Source organism: Lampetra fluviatilis, chromosome 28 (assembly GCF_964198595.1).
Source record: "Lampetra fluviatilis chromosome 28, kcLamFluv1.1, whole genome shotgun sequence".
Taxonomy (NCBI): domain Eukaryota; kingdom Metazoa; phylum Chordata; class Hyperoartia; order Petromyzontiformes; family Petromyzontidae; genus Lampetra; species Lampetra fluviatilis.
In genome coordinates this window covers 12,757,663-12,783,177 of record NC_136302.1, presented here as the reverse complement: position 1 = coordinate 12,783,177, position 25,515 = coordinate 12,757,663, and the positions used below count along the sequence as shown (strand labels likewise).

Below are 25,515 nucleotides of genomic sequence, written 5' to 3'. Positions count from 1 at the left end.
TCTGTCGGGCGCGTTCCCTCCTTCAGCTGCCACTCCATGCTGAGTCTCGACCGCCGTGACGCGCCCCCTTCCAAGCTCCACTCACTCTTGATGCACAAAGTCAAATGGGCATTGAGGTGCCTCCCATCTCCCGCTTGTCGAATCCATCAGTGGTGGAAATTCCACGTTTCTACGGCGGGAGGCGGGGCGGTAGGCGAGTCTCTCCACGTGACATCGACTATCGACTTCTTCACAAAAGTGGTTAACCTCTTTATCGACCCCGGAGTGACGATGGTGGGCTGAGTCACCCTCTCAAAACCATCACCAGTGGGGTGGGGTGGGGGCAGGCGCGCGCGCGCGACTCGACACGAGAAGAGAAGACTTCTTCACGAGGCTTCCGCAACTTTGCTGACCTCCCCCGGAGTTCCCATCAACAGCGCCTCGCACGGCGGCGCGGGGCGCCCTGCGATTTAATTCCTCATCCCACCACCACCACCGCCACCACCGCCACCACCACCGGCTGCTGCTGTGTATTTTTTAAATAAATAAAGGAAGGAAGGAAGAGAAATCGATACGCGGTAATGAGAGTGGCGCTGCCGTGCCCGCGGCTGAGTGTCGCGGCGCCTCTGAGATATTTAAACACTCCTCCCGTGCCTCACTGCCACGGCCGTCTTTATCAGATAGCTCGAGATCGCTGCTCCCCTCCCTCCCTCCCTCTCCCCTCTCTCTCTCCCCTCTTGCTCCTTCTCTCGCCCCTTATCACGACGCATGCACACCCCGGATTGTGCGCTCCCACTCCGGGGGGCTCGCCCGGGGAGAGGGAGGTGAGAGAGGAGAAAGAGAGGGGGAGAGAGAGGGGTTGAGGGGTTGGGGGGTATAGGGAGGAAAGAGGGGGGGGAGAAAGAGTGGGGAGAGCGGGGAGAGAGTGGGGAGAGCGTGGGGAGAGAAGAGAGTGGGGGTAGAGGAGAGAGTGGGGATGGAGGACCGAGAGGTGTGAATTTCCAGAGCTCCTCAAACACGGGGTTGTTGTTGTTGTTCTCAATATATCTAAATGCCTCTCTATGGCAGAGTACAGACGGGATATTCTCTTCTCTCGCTGTGCGCATTGTGTCAGGCGGGGCTTCGTGTTACCCACGCGCCCCATTCGTCTTCGTTAACTTAAATTCACCCCGTTGCTTCAGCCTTGCTCACAGGCCCGAGTCAATTGACCGTCTCGTTCTTTTCCAGCCGTAACTTCACTCAACTCCACCGACACGTCTCGACCTCCGTTGCGCCGAGATCCTGGCGCGGTTCTTGTCGCGAGTCGAACTTCGCATGGTGGAGAGTCCCAGTGCCGCAAGACTTCAGAGCGCGTGGCTCTGCGGGGCACGATGCCGTATCCCGCCCTTCACTCTCCTGGGGAAGGCTCTGGGCACGAGTCGTCTGGCCTCGCTGCGTGCTGTTGGCTACATGCGCGCGGATTATAGTTTGTGTAAACTCTTTGATTTAACATTTTCATTGTTTTATGATGATGACGATGTCGTATGACCAATTAAATACCCCTTTTAGAGATTGCGTGTAATTTGTGCATTGTTTATTAAAAGGTAAGAGGGCAGGGAGGAGAGAAAGAAGTGGCATTGGAAAGAGAGGAGAGATAGTTCGGTGGCGGTGGCGGTGGTGGTGGTGGTGAGGGAGGGAGGGAGGCTCTCACCCTTCTTCACAAATCCTGTTACCGCCGGGACTCAAGCATGAAATCAAACTCGATGGGGCCAGAGCGCCCGCCGGGCACACGGATTCCTCGGGGCCCCCTCAGCACGGCCCCCCCCCCGCCCCGTCACGCCACCTTTCTCTTCCTTCCAATCCCCATCCCCTCGGTGCACGCCCCCTGCTCGGAGCGACATCGCCCGGCGCCACTGTTCCTCTCCGTCCGTCGGACCTGAGACGGTGGCGATGTTGAATTCCACGTTCATGTGGCGAGCGTCGAGTGCGCATCTTCGTCCCTGAAATGGACGAGAGTGCGGCAGGACCCTGCCGAGAGCACGCGCAGCAGCTGAGACGGTCTCGGTGCGCAGTAGTTTACACCCGAGGCGCTCACGACCGATGTTCCGACTCTAAAGTTCGTCTCGTGTGGGACAGATCTACCAACACGATGCAAAGTCACACCGTGATTCACCCAAAGTATCCGCGTCGTTAATCGTCGCCTTGTTGAATCCGACTCTCGCGCTCGTGATGAAACCGTTCGGAACGACTAACGCTGCCGAGGCAGTGGCATTACTCGCACGCATCTCGCACCCTCTTCAGCTGCTGTTCTGACTGCGCTGACTGAACGCGTGAGTTGTTGGTGGGTGACGCAGAACGATCGAAAACTCTCTTCCGCGGGCTCATGCCGCGTTGCCCCCATGACCAAGTGCACGTGTCCGCACGCCCCCTTCCACCCCACTCTCATCCACCCCGCAACTCATTATTTTGACCCCATTCCATCTTCATCAACCTCCATAAATAAAACCCCCTTCTGTGATGTGTTTCCCGGTTACGTCCGTCAACAAAAAATTCCTTTTATTAAGTGAGCTCTGTATCTATCTTCCCTGCTATGAAGAAAAATGACCATTGCCCGAAACGTCGCCTATTATATATTAAACTATTTTGTATTTTACCAGGTCAGGCCCACTGAGCTACATAGCTCTCTTTCAGAAGCTACCTGGCCGCACAGGATCGGCTTGTGTGGAAATTTATAGCGGCCAAATACTCTAACCGTATGTTTATAAATGGGGAGGGAAAACCCGGAGGACCCGGAGAAAAATCCATGCGACTCACGGGGAGAGAGACACGCAAACTCCAAACATACAGCAGCAGGCGTCAGCGTCGTGATCGAACCCACGACCTCCTGTGCACCAGGCGAGGTAGTTAACATCTCGCCACGGTATTCTTCCCTATAAGGCCACAGTGTTGTTGACTAACGTTTTTTTTATATATTTTATTGTATTGCGTTTGTTTAGTTGTCCTTCCCCCGCAGTTCCCATTGACACGGTTGATTACGTACGGCTGGAAATAATTTCAACATACACACAGAACAGAAGAACAAATGATAATGCATCATTCCAAGATTCCGGTATTTCCATTGCTGTGAAAGTTCTCAATAAGGAGAAGTTTATGCCAGCAGTTGGCCCAACTTGTTTGATGACGGCCACGGTTATTCCATCTGGTTCAGGGGATGCTCACTTTTTCTCACTGTGCAGAGCAGTGGTAACTTCTTAAGGTGTGACATCTTGAACGTCTTTTTCCTTACATTACCGACATGTTGTGGGGGTGTGGGACGGTGTTTCGGTCGTAAATATACGATCAGGGTCATCACTATAGACTGCTGCGATTTTAGCGCTGCTATTAGAGATGGAGGGATGCTGAGTCAGAGGGACATTTACGATCTTAGGGCTGCTATTGGTGGATACCTGTTCCTCCACACGCGTCACATCCACGTGGAGTGAAGCGGAGGCGTAAGCGGCAGCGCCACGTAGGATCCATGCATCCGCCTTTGTATCCCCACGGCTAAACCACACAGACGCACGAACACCACGCTTGCTAATTGATTAGCGCGTGGAGATGGAATAACGGAGGTAGTGGCACAAGCCCTAATGAATCCGCTCCCCGCCTCCGACGTCATTTCTTCCACCTGTCATCCTCGTCTCCCACCTCGTCTCCCTCGCTGTGTCCCCTTCGTTCTATTCCGCCACGGGAGTCAAGGAAGGGCCAGTGGCAGATGGCGCGTGTGTGCGTTCGTGTGTTCGTATTTATCGAGAGGCGGAACAATGGTTAGCGCGCTGCGCTACGAACCCGGCCACCCGAGTTCGATTCCCGCTCATGGCCAACAACACCAGTGGCGATTATCCGAACCGGTTCTGGGCCTCGACTCGGCCTCATATGAGTACCTGGCGCGATGTGTAAACATCGCCATTGGGGAGACAAAGGCGGAACGGGCGTGGTGCTGGTCACCTACTCCCATCGTGTGCCCTGCCGGTCTTCACAGGTGCTGCTCGCTAATAGCACTTGCCTCAACAGTCTGTCAAGGCTATACAGGGATCTTTGTCTTTGTTGGAGGCAATGGTGGAGCAGCGGTGGGGAGGAGAGGCGAGGAGGCGGGCTTGTGGGGGGGGGGGGGGAGCAAGCAGCACTGCATGCGGATTGAGGAGGTTGGGGAGGGGGAGGGAAGGGTGGGGAGAGGGACGGAGTGTGGGGGGCTCGCGGACTTGACGGGGGCGAGTGGGTGGCGGGGGGGGGGGGCGCGGGGAGCCTGATTGCCAAAAGCTGATCAGTTGGAAACGCGATCCATCCCACAGAATCGAGCGTGCAAAGGTGGCCGCGTTTTCAGATTCGGCGTTAATCTGCTCGGAGCGATTGTGCACGACTGTGGAATTCGTCACAGAGATTTTTTCGACTCGGGAGCCACAATGGGATCTGGGTTTTTTTTTTTGCGGTCTCTGGCGCTCATCTCTTGCCTTGCCCAGCGCACAATGCGCGTGTGTGCGTGCGCGCGTGTGTTTGTGTTCCTCTTTCACTTGTCAGCCGAAATACAGGTGCAGCGAGACAGCCCCCCGCAATCCCACACCCCCCACCCCAAACACGCAAGGTGCGAGGATTAGTCTTTAGTCTTGAGCGTAAAAAAGGTCCGTGGGATAATAATGAGAATAATTACAATTATTTACCCGGCCAAAGCCTCGCTTAGTCCCATGATTCGCCGTAAAAGAGGGGTCTGGCCACGTTGGGGTGTTTGGCCACGAATTCCCATCGAGTCGTGAGACGCGCGCGTGGTTCCGTGTGGGGAGGGGAGCGGAGAACCCCGGAGAACCACCCAGCACTTTGCACTGCCGTCTCCTGGCAGCCTACAACACCTGGCAAGCCCTTGCGGTCGTGGCTGTGGTGGTGGCTGTGGTGGTGGTAGTGGTGGCCGCCACCCACCCCAAGCACCAATCAGGCTCAACCCTACCGAGTGTCGGATATTTAACGACACCAGGCGCATTCAGGGCGATTTGGTCGCGAAGCGTCCAGAGTGGATTGACAAAGCAGTCGTGTCGGGCACGCGCGGTTGTTGTCGCGTCCCGTGGCGTGGCGACTCCCGTGCCACGCGATCCGCAACGCGTTGCTCGCTTCGAGGCGCGAATCTCCCTGGGAGAGGGATGCTCGCTCACAGTCTAGCCTGGCACAAGCGCCACTTAGTCGCCAACGGGGAGAGTGTGAGTTTGTGTTTACCTTCATAGGTGCTCGCTAATGTATGTGCGTATGCACTGTATGTTGAACTTCTTTCGCATCGTACGTAGCCAATCGTGCTAATCGGAGGTGCGGGGGAAGGACAACAAACTAAACACAAAAAGTCGTTGCCCCAACAGTCTGTTTAGGACTGTAGATCCTCGTCTGTGTGTACATAGCCTGGCACAAGCGCCGCTTAGCTGCTAACGTTGGTTGTTGTCGAGTGTTCTAACTCTGTGGGGAGCGGCAGTGCAGTGACGAGCGCACGACGCTACGAACCCGGCGGACCCGGGAGTCGATTTCCGCGCACGACCGATCAGAGAGTGGCGAATATTTGAAGCGGTCCTGGGCGTCCCCCGAGGTCGACTCAACCTCAAACGAGTACCTGGTGCGATGTGTAAAGATCGGCACAGGGGAGACAAAGGCAGCCTGGCATGGTGCGCCGTGACTTAATAGGTGATCGCAATCAGCACTTGCCCCAGTTGTCCGTTCAGCGTAAAACAGGGGATCTTTGGCTGTGTTATGTTTACATATATGTGTATGTGTGTTACATGTATGTGTTGTACATGTGTGTTATATGTATGTGTGTTATATTGATGTGTGTGTTATACGTATGTGTGTTATATTTATGAAGGCAGTCTGGTGTGTGTATTATAAGTATGTTTTGTCCATGTGCTATGTGTATGTTATATTTATATGCATTTGTGTGCTATATTTATGGAACCAGCGTGGTGTCTGTGTGTTATATTTATGTGTAAGTGATTGTTATTTGTTTTCATGTTTGCGTGTGTGCTTTGTCGATGTGTATTGCGTGATTGTGTCTATGTGTATATTAGTGTGTCTCTCTGTGCGCATGCGTACGTGTGTACGTGTGCCTATGCGTGTCTATGTGGAGAGGTGTTTATGTATGTGTGTGTGTGTGTTTACGTGTTTGAGTGTATTCGTGTGTGCCTGTTAAGCGTGTATATGTGGTACAGACCCGATGTGTGTGTTGTCTGTGTGTATGTAATGTATGTCCGTGTGTCTGTAAGGGTGTCTGTATCCACGCGTGTGCCTGTGTCTAGTTACGGCCTGTGTGTGTTGAGTCATAACCGTGCATTTGAATGTTTGTGATTGTATCTGTGATTCGCTGTGAATGTCCCTGTGTGTCGGTGTCAGTCAGCGTGCAGGGGCTAGCGCACTGCGCCACGAACCCCGTGATCTGGGTTCGATTCCCGGCCTCTACAACTTAAACCTACCCAGGGGCCTGCCCATAGGTCGACTCAGCCTCAAATGAGTACCCGGCGCGTTGTGTGAACATCGCCACCGGGGAGACAAAGGCGACCGGGGGCGTGGTTCTGGCCACTCACCCCATCGTGCGCCGTGCCAGCAGTCATTGGCGCTCGCGAACAGCACTTGCCCCTGCAGTGCGCTAATGCTATGCAGGGGACATTTGCCTTTGAGTCTATAAAGTACTCGTGCGTGCGTGAGGCTGTCTGTCCGCCCTTGCGTCTGAGTGCATCTTCGCTCGTGTCGATCAGCCATCAGCTCCTGCCGCCTCTCTCTCCCTCTGTCTCTCCCTGTCTCTCTCCCTGCCTCTCTCCCTGTCTTTCTCTCTCTGTCTCTCTCTGTCTCTCTCTGTCTCTCTCCCTCATCTCGGCTGCGGAGTTCCCACCGCCGCCGTCGTCAGCCCGTGGCTCGCACCTCCCTCCCACGCCTCGGCCGCGTGCGCAAAATTGAATTTGTCATCTGCGGCTCCTCATCCCTAATCAGACATTCCAGTCTCGGCAATTTCCCCTCGTAGCTGTCCGCAATCGTCTCCCCCCCCCCCCGAGTCGGCGGCGCGCGCCTCGCCCTGGCTTCTCCTTTCCGGCGGATCCCGCCGCCTAATCGTGGGGGCGACGTGTCCGGGACACCTGCTTCACGGGGGCGCGGAGAATCGGGGCTCTTTGGCAGCACACAAAGCCAGAGCCAGCGCCTCTCAGCAACAGCTGTGCGGATAGAGGGCGGGGGGGGGGGGCGATGGTGGTGGATGTCAGATCCTTACTTCGCGCTCTGCTAAATCGACGCTCTTCGGCTCCGTGAGGTTTTTTTGTTGTTGTTGCGCAAAATAAATAAATAATGCGTCCCGGGATGCGGCCTCTCTCGCCTCCCCTTTCGTGAGAAAGAGGCCCGCGTAGAGTTTCCACCGTGGCCATCGCTGTGACGATGGTCCTGGTCTATGTATATGTGTATCCGTGTATCTGTGTGTGTCTGTGTGGTTGTCTGTGTGTGTCTGTGTGTCTGCGTGTGTCTGTGTGTCTGTGTGTCTGTGTATCTGTGTGTCTGTGTATCTGTGTGTCTTTGTATCTGTGTGGCTGTGTGTCTGTGTATCTGTGTGTTTGTGTGTCTGTATCTTGTATGGATGTGTGGGGAGCGGTCGTGTAGCGGTAGCGCGCCGCGCTACGAACCCGGCGACCCGAGTTTGATTCCCAACACGGCCAACACCGGTGACAATGATATGATCCGACCTTAGACCTTTCCTAGGTCGACTCAGCCTAATATGAGTACCTGGTGCAGTGTGTAAAACATCAGCGCTGGGGAGACAAAGGCGATCGGGCGTGGTGCTGGCCACAACACCCCCTCGTGTGCCGTTCCGGCTTTCATAGGTGCTCGCTAACAGCACTTGTCCCAACATTATGTTGAGGTTATACGAGGGATCTTTGTCTTTTGTATCTGTGTACGTATCTGTGTATATATATGCATGCGAGTCTTTCTCTGTGTCTGCGTAGCTTTCCATATGCGCACGTGTGTGTCTGTATTTGCACGTGCGTGCTTCTGTGTAGGTTTGTGTGTCTGTCTGAATACTGTGTGGGGAATGGTGGCGTAGCCGATCGCGCATCGTGCGACAAACCCCGGCGATAGAAGGTCTGTTCCTGAGAACGGTTATCGTCAGTGGCAAATGAAATCTGCACCGGTCATGGGCCTCCCGTAGGTTGACTTGGCCTTAAACCAGTGTAAACATGAGCACTGGGCGTGCTTCTAGCCACACCAACGCTGTCGTGGGCCGTGCCAGACTTGAGTCGGCACTCACTGACAGAACTTGCCCCAATACTATGTTCAGGCTATACGGGGGATCTTTGTCTTTGTTTGTGTGTGGGGAGCGGTAGTGCAGCGGTCAGCACGCTGCGCTACGAACCCGGCGACCCGAGTTTGATTCTCACGGTCAATATTGGTGACGAAAATCTAAACCGGTCCTGGACCACACCTAGGTCGACTCAACCTCAAACGAGTACCTGGTGCGATGTGTAAAACAAAGCATTGGGGAGACAAAGGCGGAGTGATTCTGGCCACCCACCGCCTCGTGTGCTGTGCCGACCTTTATAGGTGCTCGCTAAAACTTACTCCGGCAGCCTGTTCAGACTACACGGGGGATCTTTGTCTTTGTGTCTGCTGGCATTGCCAGTCATCTCGGTCAGTCAACCCAGAACACCTGGGTCTGTCTCGTGGCCTCGTGCCAGCAGCGAGCCTTGACATTTGACGCGGCATCAAAGTGCACATAGCCTGGCACACGTGTTGTAGTGATGTCGCCGTCACGAAGGGAGCAGTTGGTGTCGTTGTGTCTGTTTCAGTATATGTATGCGTGTCTGTGTGTACAGCGTGTGTGTCGTGATATCTGCTCGCTAACAACACGATGGTCGGGTGAGTCTCTCTCTGCGTCGGAATGCATCTGTGCTTGTCCAGGTAGAGGCGGGCGGGCGGGCGTGTCTGTGACAGCGCGTCTGCACGTGTCGATGGTCGGGAGAGGTGGTGCAGTGGTTATCGCACTTCGCTTTGCCGGCGACCCGAGTTCCCACTCACGGCGAATATTTGAATTGGTCCCTGGGCCTCCCCTAAGTCGACTCAGCCTCAAATGTAGTGCCTGGTGTGATGTGTAAACATCAGCACTGGGCAGACCTACGTAGCCAGCAGTGCTAATCGGAAGTGCCCCAATCGTCTGGTCCAGGCTGCATCGGGGTCTTTCCAACCCCAACGCAGCTCCCAGCGCCGCTGCTACGGGGCCCTACTCACATATCACCGAGCCACGGTGATATTTAAGATGTTAGTTGGAAGTCGTACAAGCACGAGTCTCACCCGAAGATGACACGTTGTGTAGTAGGGGAGCGCTATTGAGTGGTGATGAGCAGATATATTTTTTATATTTTTCTAGAGCGATGCGAAGGTGTCCTCTGAACCACGACACCTGTGTAAGACGACCTCACGGGATCTTTACGGCGCACTGCGAGGCAGACGGCGCGTGGTGATGTTGTTTCGGTTAACGCACCAGCGCAGTATTAACCAGGTCGGCCACCGGACTTTGAACCACGAACTTCTGTAGCAATGAAAACAAGAACACGGCGCGCTGCACGTCTATTCGTGTGCGTGATGGCAGCAGCAGCTGCTGCTGCAGAAGCTGCAGCGAGTTCAGGGTTTGAGGAGCGCGATGCCAACCGATGTTGAGGTTCTGCTCGCCGCGGCGAGGGAGACGGCTCGATGCGTTCTGCGATTCCTCATTTGGGACCGACGGATGAGGCGCTCCTTGCTGATGTCAACGATGATGCGAGGAGACACGCGATGAGAACCACAACAACAAAACAGCCCAAGAGAGACTCCACTTGGTCGATGCTTAAGACTTGGTTTTTATTTGTGAACGCGGAGAGGGGTGGTGGACGGGGCGGGAGGGGGGCTTACAGAGAAACAGTGGCGTGGGGTGGGGGGGGGGGTCCCGGGGTGGAGCCCCCCCCCCACACCCCCCGTGATGTCGTCGCGAGAGCGGCGGCAGCAGCAGCCACCAGCGGCGAGGAGGAGGGGGGGGGCCAGGCCGTGGGGGGCGCACGGACGGACGGCGGAGCCGGGATGCAAGTGCAGCTTGCTATACACACACCATCTAGCAACACGGAATAAATTACAGGGACATATATGTACAGGCACGGCGCGGGGGGAGGGGGGTGGGGATTATGGGGGGGAGGGGGCAGTGGGGGGCACACGTGGAGCCGGGGTCGGTGAGATTCCGTTTGGATGACGCCAAAGAGCGAGACGGAATCACGGCTGTTGTGTCGCGGGGGGCACGGAGGGGGGGGGGGGCAAGGGGGGGGGCACGGGGGGCGGCGGTCTCACCTCGGTACAAACGGTCAAAGAAAAACACACAAATAATAACCGGCATGGTCCATGTCCATCGCAGCGGCAGTCACTAATCACTCTTAAATAAGCCCCTCCCCCCCAGAAATCACCCCCACACGGGCGTAGTAGGGTGGCCGTCGGCACCCCCCTGTGGTGTGCCGAAAGACGTCACACGCGTGGAGTGTTTGTCTCTGCTTCATACAGTATATTTACTTACAACTTTTACAGTGTCACCAAGGTCGTTCGCCGAGTCTCGGGAGTGGACAATACGAGCAAAACAAATATAAAAGAAGAGCGCACACGCGCACACACACGCACACGCGCACACGCACACGCGCGCACACACACACGTGCACGCGCGCACACACACACACGCACACACACGCGCACACGCACACACGCACGCACGCACACACACACGCACACGCGCACACACACACACGCACACGCGCGCACACACACACGTGCACGCGCGCACACACACACACGCACACACACGCGCACACGCACACACGCACGCACGCACACACACGCGCACACACACGCACACACACGCGCACACGCACGCGCAGGCGGGACAACGGAGACGTCACGGGCCGTGTGTCTCGCTACGGCACGCGGGACTGCGGCAGAGTTCGGATGGGGGGATTCACCCACCTCGCTCCTCCTGTGCGCAGCGTGTGGACACACCACCAAGTCCCACGGGACAACAACATTGTTGTACATTTGCAAAGTAACGCCTCTATACATTCTAAAAGCTGTTGCTAGCCGCATCAAAGGAACTTTCACAATAATAATATCATCATCCAAAATTGGTAATAATTTTGTAACAAATGGAAATACAGGTTCACGTTGTCTCGCTACGGTTTCGACAGCGGAACTCCCAAGGTTCCGTAAGGAATTAGAACCAGCGATGTTGTCTTTATTATTTATATATCTCACAAGAGGCGGTGGGTGCCACGAGGGAGGAGGGATGTCGCCGCTCCGAGACGCGAGGCTGGCGAAGTGGGGGCAGCTTCGCGGCGACTTCCAACAGAGGAACGCGCACGCGTGTACGTACAGACACAGATCCCCGTGTGGCCTCAGTAGACTGTCGGGGCAAGTGCTGTTAGCGAGCAGCACTTATGAATGCGGGCACGGCACACGAGGGGATGGGTTCCCGTTCACGGCCAACACCAGTGACGATTATCTGAACCGGTCCTGGTCCTCCCCTAGGTCGACTCGGCCTCAAATGAGTACCTCGTGCGATGTGTAAACGTCGCTACGAATGGAGACAAAGTAACCCGGGCGTGGTGTTGGCCACCCACCCCTTTGTGTAGCGTGCCAGCCTTCAAAAGTTAGCAATTGCCCCAACAGTCTGCTAAGTCTATACGGGGGATCTTTGTCTTTGTGCACATACAAACGCTAACAAACAAAAACAACACGCTCCCCCATTCACCGAGGCAGAAGTCATTTTGGATCTCGTTCCGTTAAATGCCTCTGAACCCGAGCACACAACAACACGAGATGAGTCAGTAAACCAGACCCGGACCACGCTGGCCTCCGCCCTCCCCCACTCCAGAATGGAACAGCGCGAATCTCCACGGGGTGGAGAGCAACTCCCTGGGATGCACCACGACAGTGGCGGTGGCGATGTTGGTCCACTCGGGGCCACGCCACCGCAGGCGGCCGTCCGAGGAGAAAAATTCGGATGATTTTTTTTTGTGATTTTCTCAAACGACGTTTTTTGTTGTTGTTCCACCACCAATGTTTATACGTTCAAAACATACCACATCGGCACATTGGCTATGCGCGCGTGTATAGATATACCGTACACAGACGCACATGTACACACGTACGCATATGCTGTATACATATGTACATACACATACATATATACGCACTGTGTATATACATGCGTGCTCACACGTACACACACAGCGTATAAAATATTGGACGCTCGGTAAATGGAATGAAAAAGCTGAACAGCTCCACGTCTCACGCCCCGCCGGGCAATGCAGAGCGGAGCGCCCGGTTCCAGGAGCGTCTCTCTCTCTCCCACCTCCACGCATTCCGACAGCCGGGCCGCCCGCTCGTCGTTATTTCGTTACCTCGTTAGGGTTAACGAGGTAACGACGTGCCCACCGCTCTCTCCCGGTGAGCGAAACCTGCCCGCTGTGTGGCGCGGTCAGAATCGTGGCCAGAATAAAAACCCCCAAGCTCGCTCCCAAACGACACCCCAATTTGGTCGGCGATCGGGAAAGGGAACCGGCAGTGAGAAGATCGTGGACGCTGCGGGGAGGGTTTGAGCTCGGTCCGCCACCCATCCAGGCTCGACACGGACAACCCGCGGATTGGCACCGTGCGTCGGGCGGCAGGAAACTGATTTGTACCGACATGTGGCGCTGGTAACGCCGCGTTGAACCTTTTTACGCGTTTAAGCAAGCGTAATTTTTTTGTTGTTGCAGCCAATACAGAATAAATGTTTGCACAAATTCGTGTCAAAAGGCCCTCCGCCACCCGACACGGCCAAACACATGACATCGGCACGTGCACGCAAGCGTTTAGCGACGCGAGCGGAAGAACAACTCTCAACCAAATTGGCCGGCGTGCGACGAGGCTTGGTGAGAAGTTAGTCCAGGGCTTGGTCTGCGGGAGAGGCGGCGCACGCCGTGAGCGCCGACTGCAGGCCGGCCGGCCGCGACGTGGCGAAGGCGGTCTGTGGCCGCTCGCCGAAAGTTCCATTTCCAGGCGACGCTCGCTCGACAGGCGTTCAGTATTTCAGACGTGGCGTGTGCCCGCCCGCCCGATGGCGCAGAAGCGATAAGAGGAGGTGTGTAATGGGAATTATTCTGATGAGGCTCCTCCTCTGGCGACGCGGTGCAGCCGCCTCGGCGACTATTTCACGCCGATTCACGCGGTGGCGCCTTCAGCTATGTTCGTCTAAAAACATTTCTTCTCAAGGCCCTCTTTCATTCTCAAACTGTTGATGCAAATCTCCAACTGCGTTGAGCCATCATATCGAGCAACTTTTTGTTTAAATTTATTTATTTTCGTAAATGTTTGCTTGTTTTTCTTTTGCTATTCGGTAACACGGATAGCATCTCGCCCTCTCGGCACGGAGCGTCGGCTGTCCCTGTCATTATTTGTCCAACGAGCCAACCCCATCGCCATCATCATCATCATCACAGGTGGTAGTGGCAGGGTGGGACCTGTGGGTTCTCTACGCCAGCAGGCACGTCGCCGAGTTCCCCCGGAGTGGCGTGCGGTCGACCGAGCGCCGCGGGGGGAGAGGTTCGCAGCGCCCGGCGTCGGTCGCCCACGTTTGGTCCGGCAGTTTCCGGGGACTGCTCGGGGGTAAAGAAGCTGCGTTACGTTCTGCATTGATTTTGTGGGAAGTGAATAATTGGTCGCCATTTCGATAGACCGGGACCTGCCCCGGGAATGTGGAATTTCCACCAACGGCTCCAAGCCATCGGCAAAGAAGAGCACACTGCCCCACGCTCACTGGAGTGAGGAGACGCTGTGGCTGGGAATGTCTGAATTTTTCAAAAATGCACACGGCTTGCGAACTGGAATGGGCACCTGTGCGCCGCCGAGACGAGGTCGTCACTCGGGAGCTTTGGGAAGGGCGGCCCGCGCCGGCGCCTCTGCTAAACGTTGCCCGGTGACACGGCAGGAATGGACGAATTAAAAACACCGACGACGAAAAGAACCGAGGAACTCGGAGGGAGCAGCCCGGAGCGGCGTCCTCGCGCGTTAACGGGCGAGCGGCACGGAGGCGTGCGGGGGCCGGCTGGGCGAGCGAGTGAACGAGCGAGTGAGGGAGCGAGGAGGAGCGGGTCGGGGCGGACGAGGTGCCGGCGGGGGGTGGCGGCGCATAGCCCCGTCTAGTAGGCCTGCCCCGTCTCCGCCACCTGCAGCAGCCCCAGCACGGCCGAGTGCTCGCCGAGCTTGAGCCGCCTCTGGCTGCCCAGGCCCACGTTCTTGGCCAAATAGTCAGCGGCAGCTGCGGAACAGAAGCCAGGGAGGTGGGGGGGGTGTGGGGAGAGAGGGGAAAAAGATTTTAATAAAAAGGACCCCGCGTAAATGAATTTACAAAACTATGAAACATTACCCGCGCATTAGTCTCGAGGAGAAATGCGTGGGGGATTTTGGGGTAAAGATGAACGCGGGGACGGCATTTGTGGCTAAAAGGTTCACCGCTGTTTCGAGTCCTTGTGACCAAGGAAATTAAATGTGAAACACAGGAATGCAAAATAAGTTTTGAGAGCTGTGGTTTCTTTAAAAAAAAACCACGAGGTGGCCGGTGGGGGCGGCGGTCTCGTCATGAAGCCGGGCCGCACGTCCGCCGCGGCGGGCGTGCACAGATGCCGGGATTTCGCAGTCCCGAGCGCCGAGCCTTTCAAAAACAAACTCGACGCTTGGCTATTTAAGGAATTACTGCAGAAGGAGCTCTTTGAGGTCGGGAATTAAGCAGAGAGACGGCGGGGGCAGAGAGGAACGAGCCCGTGAACTTAGCCGCGAAAAGAGTAAAGCTCTATATTTCTTTCTCTTTTTGTTGATAAAAAATGTTTACCTAACTGTGAAGAAAGAAAAGTTAAGCCAGTTTAAACCCCACGAGGAGGCCAATTATTAATTGACCTGTGGCGCGGCGGGCACAATGCATCAGTAGGAAGCGGCGGCTCCTGTGGCGCTCCGTTAGGCCTGATAAACTACTCCTCCAAGAGTTCATTAAACACGCCCCCTCCCGTGGCCTCCACCTCGGCCCACGCTCCGCAGGGGGCCGCCCCCTTTTCAGGGCCTTTGTGCGTCCCACGCGACCCCCTGACCTCGGCTCCCCGGGCTGCCCGGGGGTCGCGAGGGGGTGAGTGACATCACTGGGCGAGCGAGGGGAGAGGAGGGGAGAGGAGAGGCCCACGCTGCCGGGGTTGGAAGTGATCTTATAGGACGGGTTCACAAGGTTACAGGGCCTGAAAAATAGCCGTCTTAACAAAACCTTTCTTCTTTATCGGGAGAAAGGGAGAGGTTTTTGTTGCGCTTTTATTATTCTTATTATTACAACTGTCGCTGCTATCGTCGGCGCTCGGGAACGAAATGTATTTATTTTGTCAAATCATTTAAACTATGTTTATCGGTTTGTTTATGCGACTTTTTTCGTCAAATTTTTTTATTCACAGCTTGGTTCAATGCAAGCGAATCAGCGAGTAAGCAGAGTTCCGGAGCCCAAAACGTTCTTTTTCATAATGATAGTTGCAGGGCCAAATTGCCGCTGGTAGCACCGAGGTGCCTGTGGGATCAAGAGGTGAGGCTACGAATTCGCGTCCCGAGCAAAACAATATCATCGACGCTCAGAGATAAAGGGGCCTGAGTTAAGCCCTTTTTGTATCCTGTTGGGGCAAAGCATTGTTAGCGAGCGCCCCTTAAGGCTGGCAGAATACACGGGGGCTAAGTGGGGGCAGCGCAGACACACGCCTGGCCCCTTTGTCTCCACGGTCCGACCGTTTAGGCCGAGCCGCTGGAGAAAAGGCCGAGGGGGTGGCCACGGCATGCCCCTGGCCACGGAATCGGTGCGGGAACCACATTGGCTGCTCCCCACACACGCAGCCATCCCCTCTTTACCGCACGTGCTGTTAGCGAGCACCTACGAGAGGGTGGTGTGGGCAGCACCGTGTCCCGTCACCTTCGTCACCCTTGTGCTAATGTTCACACAGCACAGCAGGTATTCATTTAAGGCTCAGTTTACCCAAGGGAGACTCAGAACTGGTTAAGATTTCACTTGCAACTGATGTTAGCCGTGGCCGAATCTCGAACCCACATCGGAGACTCAGCTCATACACACGTTTCTCTACTCACCTACACAAAGACAAAGGTCCCCCATATAAACCCTTTAACAGACTCTTGGGGCAAGTGCTCTTAGCGAGCACCTATGAAGGCCGGCATGGCAAATGGGGGGATGGGGTGCCCAGCGCCACGCCCGACCGCCTTTGTCTCCCCAGTGACGATGTTTACACACCGCACAAGGTACTCATTTGAGGCTGAGTCGTGTTGGCCGTGAGCGGGAATTGAACTCGGGTCGTCGGGTTTGCAGTACAACGCGCTAACCCCTGCACGACCACTCCCCAGACACACAGACAGACACACACACATAGACACACACAGATACAGACAGACACACACACATACACAGATAGACACACACATAGACAGACACACACACAAACACACCCACGCTGTCGCCGCCGCCCTCCTCATGGGCGGCAGCGCCCAGCGGTGGCAGTGACAGCGGTGGTGGCAGTGGTGGCAGTACCTACTCTGTCCGTACTGGCTGTACTGGTAGGCGGCGGGCATGGGTTCGAGCCCGTATCCGGCGGCGGCGTAGGTGGCGGGGCAGTAGGCCTGGGAGGGCGGCAGGCCGCTGCCGTCGTGCTTCATGCCGTCGCCGCCGCCGCGCTGGCTGCAGCTGGCGGAGAGGCCCGAGGAGTGGTCGACGAGGCCGGAGGAGGGCAGCGGGGACAGCGAGTACTCCTGCCCGTGCTGCGGGGGCATGGCCGACGGGTTGCCCAGGATTCCCATCATCTGCCGAGGTGTGCGGGGGGGGGGGAAGACGGAACGGGAGGGACGTCAACTCGCGTGGTCGCGGCGGCCGAGGTGAGCTGTGCGTATCGCGGGGGGGGGAGTTTGTTGGGATCCGTGCGGATGTCGGGGGGATCAACGAGGTGAGGTGTCACCGTGGATCGCGCCACTCGCTGCTGGCAGCGTAGCTACGCAGGAGCCTATAGCGCCCGTTACGCAAAGTGGTCACTCGTTCAGGTGCTATTCAGGCTCAAAACCTGCTAGGCTTGCGAGACCTGAGATTCTCCTCTTAACCTTGGCAGCGCCTCGAGCGGCATGCTGATGAGGACACACCAGCCTCGACCCGAGGCTCGCGACTCGACGCGTGTACCCGCGAGCCGCCGATCCTGCGATGTATAACGTCGTAGTTATACTCTCGTTGCGCAATGATTCACCCGCCAGTTGAAGCAATAATCAAATTCGAGTTTTGCCACTGTGGCGAGTGTAGCGCCTCCAGTGGCTGCAGGGCTTCCACGGTGCAGCGTGAACACAATTCACGACGCGCGCCCCACCCCACCGCTCGCGCCCCGAGCCCCCTGCCGAGCCGAATGTTCCGGACAAGCGCACGCACACATATACACAGACGCACGCACGCACACATATACACAGACGCACGCACGCACACATATACACAGACGCACGCACACACGTACACAACAACAACCGCTATTCGCCACTAAGTGGCGGTAACGTTACCACGACGCTTGTGCCAGGCTATGTGCACGTTGAGACCACGTGAAGTATCGAACGCCCGCTGGCAGGAGGTCACGGGGCAGACCCAGGTGCCACGGGTCGACTGAGATGACTAGCTGATGCACCACCTGTGCCCCCTACTGTGTTAACTTGCTGTGCTTTAGCCACTCGGCGCTCCGCTCGTTGTTGTGAGCGTTGCTCCTCCGCCCTCCGTTGTTGTTGGAGGGCGACTGCCTCCAACTGGCCAGTAGCGTCCTTCACGAGCCTCCTCCACAGAGGCCGATCTTGACACCGCTGGTACCAGTCATCGGCAAGTCCACTCAGCTCCACATCCTCCTGTACCACATCACTCCATCTCTTCTCCAGCCCGTGCCGCGCCCGTTTAGCCCCCTCGATCCGGCCGAACAAAAGCTGTTAAGGCATGCGGTGGCTGTGCATGCGGGCTACATGACCCAGCCAACGCAGCCTTGCCTGCCGGAGGAGCTCACCGATGGGACTTTGTCCAGATCTTTCAAGGATATGTGAGCTCCTCACACAATCCAGCCTGCTTAAACCCAAAATGGATCGTAGGGAGGCCAGCCTAAATGTTTCTAACCGGCGAAGATGTTCCACTAGGGGGTCCACGTTTTGCAAGCGTAGATAAGGGAGGGAATGACTGTGGCCGAGAAGACCTGAAGCTTCGTGCGGATAGACAGACCAGGTAGCTTCCACACAGCATTACGCAACCGAAGAAAAGATAATGCCGCTCGACGGATTCGGAGTGAGACCTCTGCTGTCAAACCGGAGCCGGTCATGAGCACACTGCCCAGGTATGGGGAACTCTCCACAACTGCCCCATCACTAATTGGGAGTTGTGGGGGTGGAGCGTCCGATGGTAGAAAATACCCAGGCAGGTGCTTAGTTTTTGGTGGGGCTGATGGTAAGTCCCCACCTCTTAGTGGCACACTCCAGGTTCAGCAGCAGCGCCTCCAACTCCTCCTTTGAGTGAGCAGCAATTACCAGCTCATCGGCATACATAACATGGTTGAGCAATAGGGAGCCATCCCTTGACCGCACCCGGGCATCGATCAGCCTCCCATTGTATCTGTACCAGATGGACATTCCTCCGGTACAGTTATTGAAGGCTTCACGAACTACGTGGTCTAAATAGATGTTAAATAATGTGGGAGCCAGAGGACATCCCTGTCGCACTCCAAAGTGAACAGGGAATGGCTCCGACTCCCTGCCACGTAGTTTTACCCGGGCCCGCTCACCATCATGAAGGTCCTTAATGATCGTGAGCAGTGGGTCAGGGACTCCGAAAGCACGAAGAACAACCCAGAGCCCAGGCCTACTGAAGGTATCATAGGCCTTGACCAGGTCAATAACGTACACACGCACACACACATATGCACACACACGCACACATGCACACACGCTGGGGAGCGTGGTAACGGCCCACGCTTGCGATCGCCGCTCAGGCGACGCGCAGAGCGCGGACAAATCAGCTCCACATGGGTCCTCCACTTAGCAGCCTTCAGGACCCATTTCCTGCCCTGCCCTCTGCGCCTCCCTCCTCCCGAGTTCGCATTCCCGTCGCGGCCGCACGCTCCACCCCCCTCGTCCCGTGCCCTCGCCCGCACGCCCCTCGCTCGCTTGCCCGGCCGCTAGCGCCGCCGCGCTTTGAACGCGCCCCCCCCTCGCTTCACCCCCACAAAACCCTTCACCTTCCCCCAGTCGCCCTCCGACTCTGAACACGCTCCCAAAAATAACTCTGAGCGCCGAGCAAGTGGCCCGGTGGTGAGCTGACGACTCCGTGGCGAAGGGGCGGAGAGAGCCCTCTCGTGACGAGCAACGGACAGCGAGCGTCGTTATGCCTGGTCGCCTGCTGGTCACCTGCTGCCTAGTCGCCTGTGGCCTGGTCGCCTGCTACCGGGCAGGGCCGACCTACCCCCCTTCATGCTGGAGAGCGGCCCGCGGATATCACCGAGCTGTCGCTGAGATGCCTTCGAGTGACCTCTGGTCCACACGCACCCAAGGGGCAGGCAGCACTGCCCCAGCGGTCTCGCCAAACACAACCGAGCTGAAATGTAACGAGATTAACAACGGGATCACATTTCTCGTGATGGATTTTATTTGTGCAGTCGTCGGTGACCAGGCTGAGACCATCAACTCGCTGAACTTGAGAACCCGCTTCGATCACAGGCAGTGGCCGGTGCCCAGGGTCTCAACGGCGCCCGCTGCCTCTGACGTCTGGTCTCATCCTCACCAACGTAGAGCATCACCTGACCCTCACCCCTCACCCCGACCCAGGGCTACTCATCAGCTGGGGGAACACACGAGCGTGTGTTGTTTACACGGAGTCGGAGGCTTCGTCAATGACAAAAAGGACTTTAAAGTTACGGTCACGTGTGCGGTTGTACCGCGCTCTGGGGGCGACAATGCGGCCTCACGGCCACCGCAGAAGCGGCGGCACCGCTGGCGTGGGACGGCGCCTTGGAAGGGCGCGGTGACGTCCCCGTGGAGTCATCTCGCGACAAGCGCCTGGGGCGTCACCCCCTCACCTCCTCCCCCTCTGACGATTCCAAGAATTGCAATGATTCAAGGTCACGATTCAAGAATCGTTAGTGGATTCGTCCCGCTCCCCCCACCTTGCACTCCGCACGCTGCACCCCACACTCACCACCCCACACTCACCACCCCACACCCCTTCACTGTGCACCTTCCTCTCCCCATGTGCGGCTTTAGTGCCTGGGCTGGTTGGCAGACGACGTCGACGACGAGGAGGAGAGAGGAAGAGGAGAGAGGAGGAGGAGGAGGGGAGAGGAGGAGGGGGGAGGAGGGGGTGATGGGGTCAGCTACTCAGCAGCTCTTGAGCCATTACCGAGCTTTTAATTGACTTGAAAGGAGGGAAAGTCAGCGAGTGAGCGAGTGAGAGGTAGGGTGGGTGAGTGAGCGAATGAGAGGTAGGGTGGGTGGGTGAGTGAGCGAGGGAGCGGGGGAGAGTGCCATGAGAGGCGATACGTGTGCGCGCTGATTTCAGCTCTCCGCTGTCAGCTCCGGTCAGTGCAGAGCCGCCGAACGCGAGCGTGGGCAAGGTCCAGCCCCCATCACACGCCTGACACCTCGCGCGTAATTAGGGGCAGGAATGCGGCAGCTCACATTCTGACGTTCTTCACAGCCCCCTCCCCACCAGCGCTCCACCTCCCCCCACCACCACCCCCAACCCACCCCCCACGAGCCGCTGGACGCACGAGCAGCGTGGCGTGCGTAGCATAGTGTGCGTAGCATAGTGTGCGTAGCGAGGCGTGCGTGCGTAGCGTAGCGTGGGCAAGCGCCGACCTCCCCCTTTAATCCCACGCAGAACGAAAAACAACAATGGGACAGCGAGAGAGAGAGGAGAGAGCGGGGAGAGAGACAAACCCTGGCAGAAAAATCCAATTGCGACATAATAACATCCACCAGGGCGCATTCACTCCAGAGAAGTACCACTGGAGAGGGAGCGCCTCACCGCTCCCCCCCCTCACCGCTCCCCCTCTCACCGCTCCCCCCCTCACCACTCCCCCCCTCACCGTTCCGCCCCTCACCACTCCCCCCCCCTCACCGCTCCCCCCCTCACCGCTCCCCGCCTCACCGTTCCGCACAACAAGAAGCTATTTCATGCGCTGTGGAGAGCGAGGAGGAGGCGGCCCCTCGCTCCTCGTGCCCGCCCCCAGCCAAACCCCGAGCAGCGGAAACTTAAACGAAGCACGAGGAGCGGGGGGGGGGGGGTAGGCGGAGGAGGGGGTAGGAGGGGGGAGAAGAGGGGGGGCATGGAGGGGGAGGGAGCCAGCGAGCAGGTTATTGCAAAGGGCCAGCAGGAAATTGGTGTCTTTTTTTGTCGAGTTCTCGTTCTCGGTAGGAACGTGAATGTCCAGCTGCAGGGGGGGGGGTCTGTAAGCCGTGTGGGGGGAGGGGAGTGTGGGGGGGGGCTCCCGTCAAGCTGCGCGGTGCGAACGCGCCTCCCGCTCTGTCACCGCTCAACACTCGAGGGTTTGCGCGTAACCTGAAAACGACGCCGCCCCCGGCGCGGGCCGACGAGATGTCGAGCGGCGATCACAAGCTCCGGCGCGTTTCCCTCAAGCGACTCGCGGGGGGAGGCCTCCCCCACGCCGGGTTGGGTTATCGCTGGCCACCGGCGGCAGTCGCGACCTAGAATCGAACTCGGGGTCGCGGGGCTCAGGGCCCCCGCCCGGCTGAGATGTATTTCCGTGGAAACGAGAACGGGGCCGGGCAATTTGTCTCAAGCGTCGGAGACGCTGAAAACGTTCACATCGTCCGCACGTGCAGCCCCCCCCCTCCCCACGCTCGGGCCCGCGCTGCCAAGCCAGCTCGTGCTGACAATATAATTTCTGGATCATTGACTCGCGCTACGTGCCCTGTCCGTCAGCCAGCGCTCGTTGGGTCGCTCGTTCGATCTCGCAGCGCGAGAACGCCACCTCCGACAATCGCAAATTGGACCCCGAAGGCTCCGTGTCAACGTTGGATGCACGTAACATCTCATCGCCGCCGGCGGATTATTACGACGCGGGAACCGAGCTGGGAATTTCCAGGTCCGCGAGTGTCCAAGCGTCGAGAGCGGCTGCGACGCGTTCCGTTCCGAGGGGCGCGTTTCGGCCGTGATTAGAGGCCTGGAGAGGGCCGGGCGGGGCGGGCGAATGACTCAATCACTTAGGGTGGGCCAGAAAACATCTCCCAAACGTGTTAACAACCCAAAGCCATTAGGCGAGAAGTTTTGGCACTTTCCTTTTTTCAAAGAAAATACTGAGATCGATTCTCATTAGGGGGCGCGGCGAGCAGCACATAAAAGCCCACGACAGTAACACGAGGAACCATAATATTGCCAACACGTGTAACGGAGGTAATCCGAGCCGGGCCGCGAATGAATTCCGTGTTCCTCGTGCCGCTGCTGACTGACAGCGCCGCGCTACAAAACTGTTGGCGTCGATTTTCAGGCACGGCCAAAAAATTTCCCCGTCTCAAAAAAATATATAAAATATAAAATAAAAGATTTTAATACGAGCTGTCGGGTCTGCAGCGGCGGCTCGCGAAGGCTTCTCTGCGCCGACTTCTCTCACTTTTGTTCTTTCAACACGTGTTCCTGTAACAGGGCAGGCCGCTTATTTATTTATTTACAAACACCGTATATTTCTGCGGGGATTTTTAACATCCATTCCTGGACACGTGAGACCGAGCAGAATGCGAGTCGCCGTGCGAGCGCGAGCGGTGGTTAGAACACCACCTCCCAATCCAGCGCCGCACGTCCGCCACGGACCTCCCCCCCTCGCCCCACCACTCCTTGACCGTTTTTACTTTTCCACAAATGTATTTTAACTGCGCTCTCGGCATCACGTCACGAGATAAAGAATCCATCTGGAAATATTGCACGGTCGTGTAAACCACCTCCGCCCCCCTCACAAAATGTTAGAGAACAGCCCACGGAAGCAGACATCACAGAGCTACTTATTGAGGTCCTTTCAAGTGACCTGTGTTCCACACAGTAGGGGGCAGAACTTCCCCACCGGCCCACCAGGGTACCGTGTGTAGCGCGGCAGACAAACCATTATTTATAATTCTCGGAGATGGAGTTTTTGTGCAGTCATCGGTGACCGGGCTGAGAACATGAATTCGCCGCGTGAGAGGTCCCGGTTTAATCGGGGGCGGTCGTTAAAACCCGGACTGGAACCGGGAACCAGCGGCCCTGGTTTCGTGCCTCCGGCCTCTGAGCCACCCGGTTCTCCTCCCTCGCGTCCCAACCTCAAATTCACCGCGCTCCGTCAGCCCTCGGTTCACGAGAGCCCAGCACCCCTCCCTCCCCCACCTCCCTCCGCACTCTCCTCCCCCTCCCTGTACCGCCGCCCCCAAAGAAAAATCACCCCTGGCCGTTAATTGAATCCAACACAGTCGAACAGAGTTAGTCTTTGTCCGGGCCCCCTGGCAGCGGTGGGCCTCTCTCGCTGCCACTCGGCGCGTTCTCTCGCTCTGCACTTCACAAGAGGTGCGCTGCGAGGAGCGCTGGTGCGACTGCTATTATCAGCGCTCCATTGTGCGGGGCCGTGTTTGCTGTAATAACACGGTCTGTTCTGCACGGCGAGAGGAGCGCATTTGTTCAAGGGCCGGACAGGAAATTGTTTAAATAAATCCGAAACAGTTGGCTTACCAGTTTTAATTTCCGTACCGATTATCGCGAGCTTACACGACGAGATCAATCCCCCGCCCACCCTCCGCCGCAAGAAATTAAAGCGAGGCAATTTTCGGGCGCATTGACGAATCATGGAGGCACCTTGCGTGCTCACCGGGGGGAGTTAAACCAACAACAACAACGACAACAACGACAACAACTACAGTGACGACAGCGACGCGAGCCCATGCGAGTCGGCGCACGTGAACCCTGGCGTGCCGGGCATCGCTGCGTGGCCACGACGCCGGCAGCGTTCGCGACGATCGCCGCCAGTTTTAAAACAAAGGAAGAAAATGGGAAGCTCGTGACAAAACGTGCGGGGGCTCAGCACCGGGTAACGAGCGGAGGGGGCGGAGGGGCGATGCCTGCGATGAGGCGCGCTGGTCCTCGGCCCCGTGCCCCCTGCGGGCACGGGGCCGAGGGCGGGTGCGTGCCCTGGAACGGATTTAGAAGTTGTATTTATTTATTGAGATATTACACCATCCCTGAAGTTGCAGCATCTCGTTTGCGAGGGCGTGCAGGATGCGCAGTTCCACAAATCAGGTGACCTCACGGTGAAAACCTCCACATCGCCATGACATTATTACACATGGGGGTCATTCTACAGTTTTATTAAATTGTTTCTGTTAATAAGAGGCCCGGCTTGACACATTCGCGCAAACCAAGGCAGCGTCACCGTCGCCAGGTCCGGGCGCCTCCGACGCCGCAGCAGCAGCGCTCCACGGGCGCTCGCGAGCGCAGCGGCGGTGCCACGTGCCGTGCCACGCGCCGTGCCACGCGTCTCGACCGCACGCCCAGAACCGCGTCCATCGTGTGGCGTGCGTCTCCGCCGCGAGCAGGCCCGGTGCTGCCACCACCGCGAGCCATTTCCAGCACGACGCCCGAGCGCGGTGGCGCTGGCGACAACGTGGTGGCAGCACGGCGCGCCGCTCGTGGGGTCGGGCAACGTGGTGGCTTCGGCATCGCGGACGATCCGCGCTCGCGCCGTGGCCACGACCGCGATTCTCGCGATGCTCGGCGTGGCTCGGGCGCCTAACGGGTTGTGACAATCCGGGATATGAAAAAAAATAAAGGTTGCGGAAAGAAAGAAAGAAAGGGGAAAAAAATGCCAACACATCAAACTACGTCTTAAAATGGGATTTTACATTTATTGTTTTTACCGTAGAAATTGGGAAAAAAATCTGTCAGGTCTCAGGAAGTGTAATTAAGGCTGAAGCGGCTTTGGGTTTTCTTTGGCGGGGCTCCAGCGGCGCGCGCAGCGAGCACAGGAACGCTTACCCAGGGCGTGACAGCCATCAGCGGCGCGCTTGTTGTGCTTGGACACATCCACAAAATCTTGCCTCTACCTCCCCTGCTGCTGCTGCCCCCCACCACCCACCCGCCACCACCACCACCACCGCCACCCCATCTTTTCTTTTTAGCGAGGGAGCGAGCGAGCGAGCGGGTGTGAGCGGCCCGATATCTCGGCCTTCTGCGGCGCGGAGATAGCGATTGGGATTGGTGCCTTCTGCCAGTGGCCCTGGGGCAAGGCGTAATGGGCTGCAGATTTACCGTTACCCCTCCTTAACGAGATTTAGCGAGCTCTTTGAGGGCTCCACGCGGCTCAATTCACAGAGAGGGAGGGAGGTCGCGGGCGTGGGGTGGGGGGCGAGGAGGGAGGGAGGGATGGAGGGAGAAAGACAAAGAGGGGGAGAAACAGGGGGACAGATATTCGG

The 25,515-nt window shown here is 57.2% G+C and overlaps 1 protein-coding gene across 4 annotated transcripts in view; it reads right to left on the bottom strand.

The window, feature by feature from the left end:
• Positions 1-9,825: 9,825 nt before the first annotated feature.
• Positions 9,826-25,515, bottom strand: part of LOC144942810 (paired box protein Pax-7-like) — a 102,013-nt gene continuing 86,323 nt past the window's right edge. For 3 of the 4 annotated variants that reach the window (XM_078869785.1, XM_078869786.1, XM_078869787.1), the window contains exons 8-9: positions 16,608-16,872; positions 9,826-14,302 (exon numbers count right to left, since the gene is read on the bottom strand). In XM_078869785.1, the coding sequence (XP_078725911.1) occupies positions 14,184-14,302; positions 16,608-16,872 (384 nt within the window). In that variant the 3' untranslated portion in view covers positions 9,826-14,183. Of the gene's footprint in view, positions 14,303-16,603; positions 16,873-25,515 lie in introns of all 4 variants that reach the window. The other variant, XM_078869788.1, reaches the window with a different exon arrangement.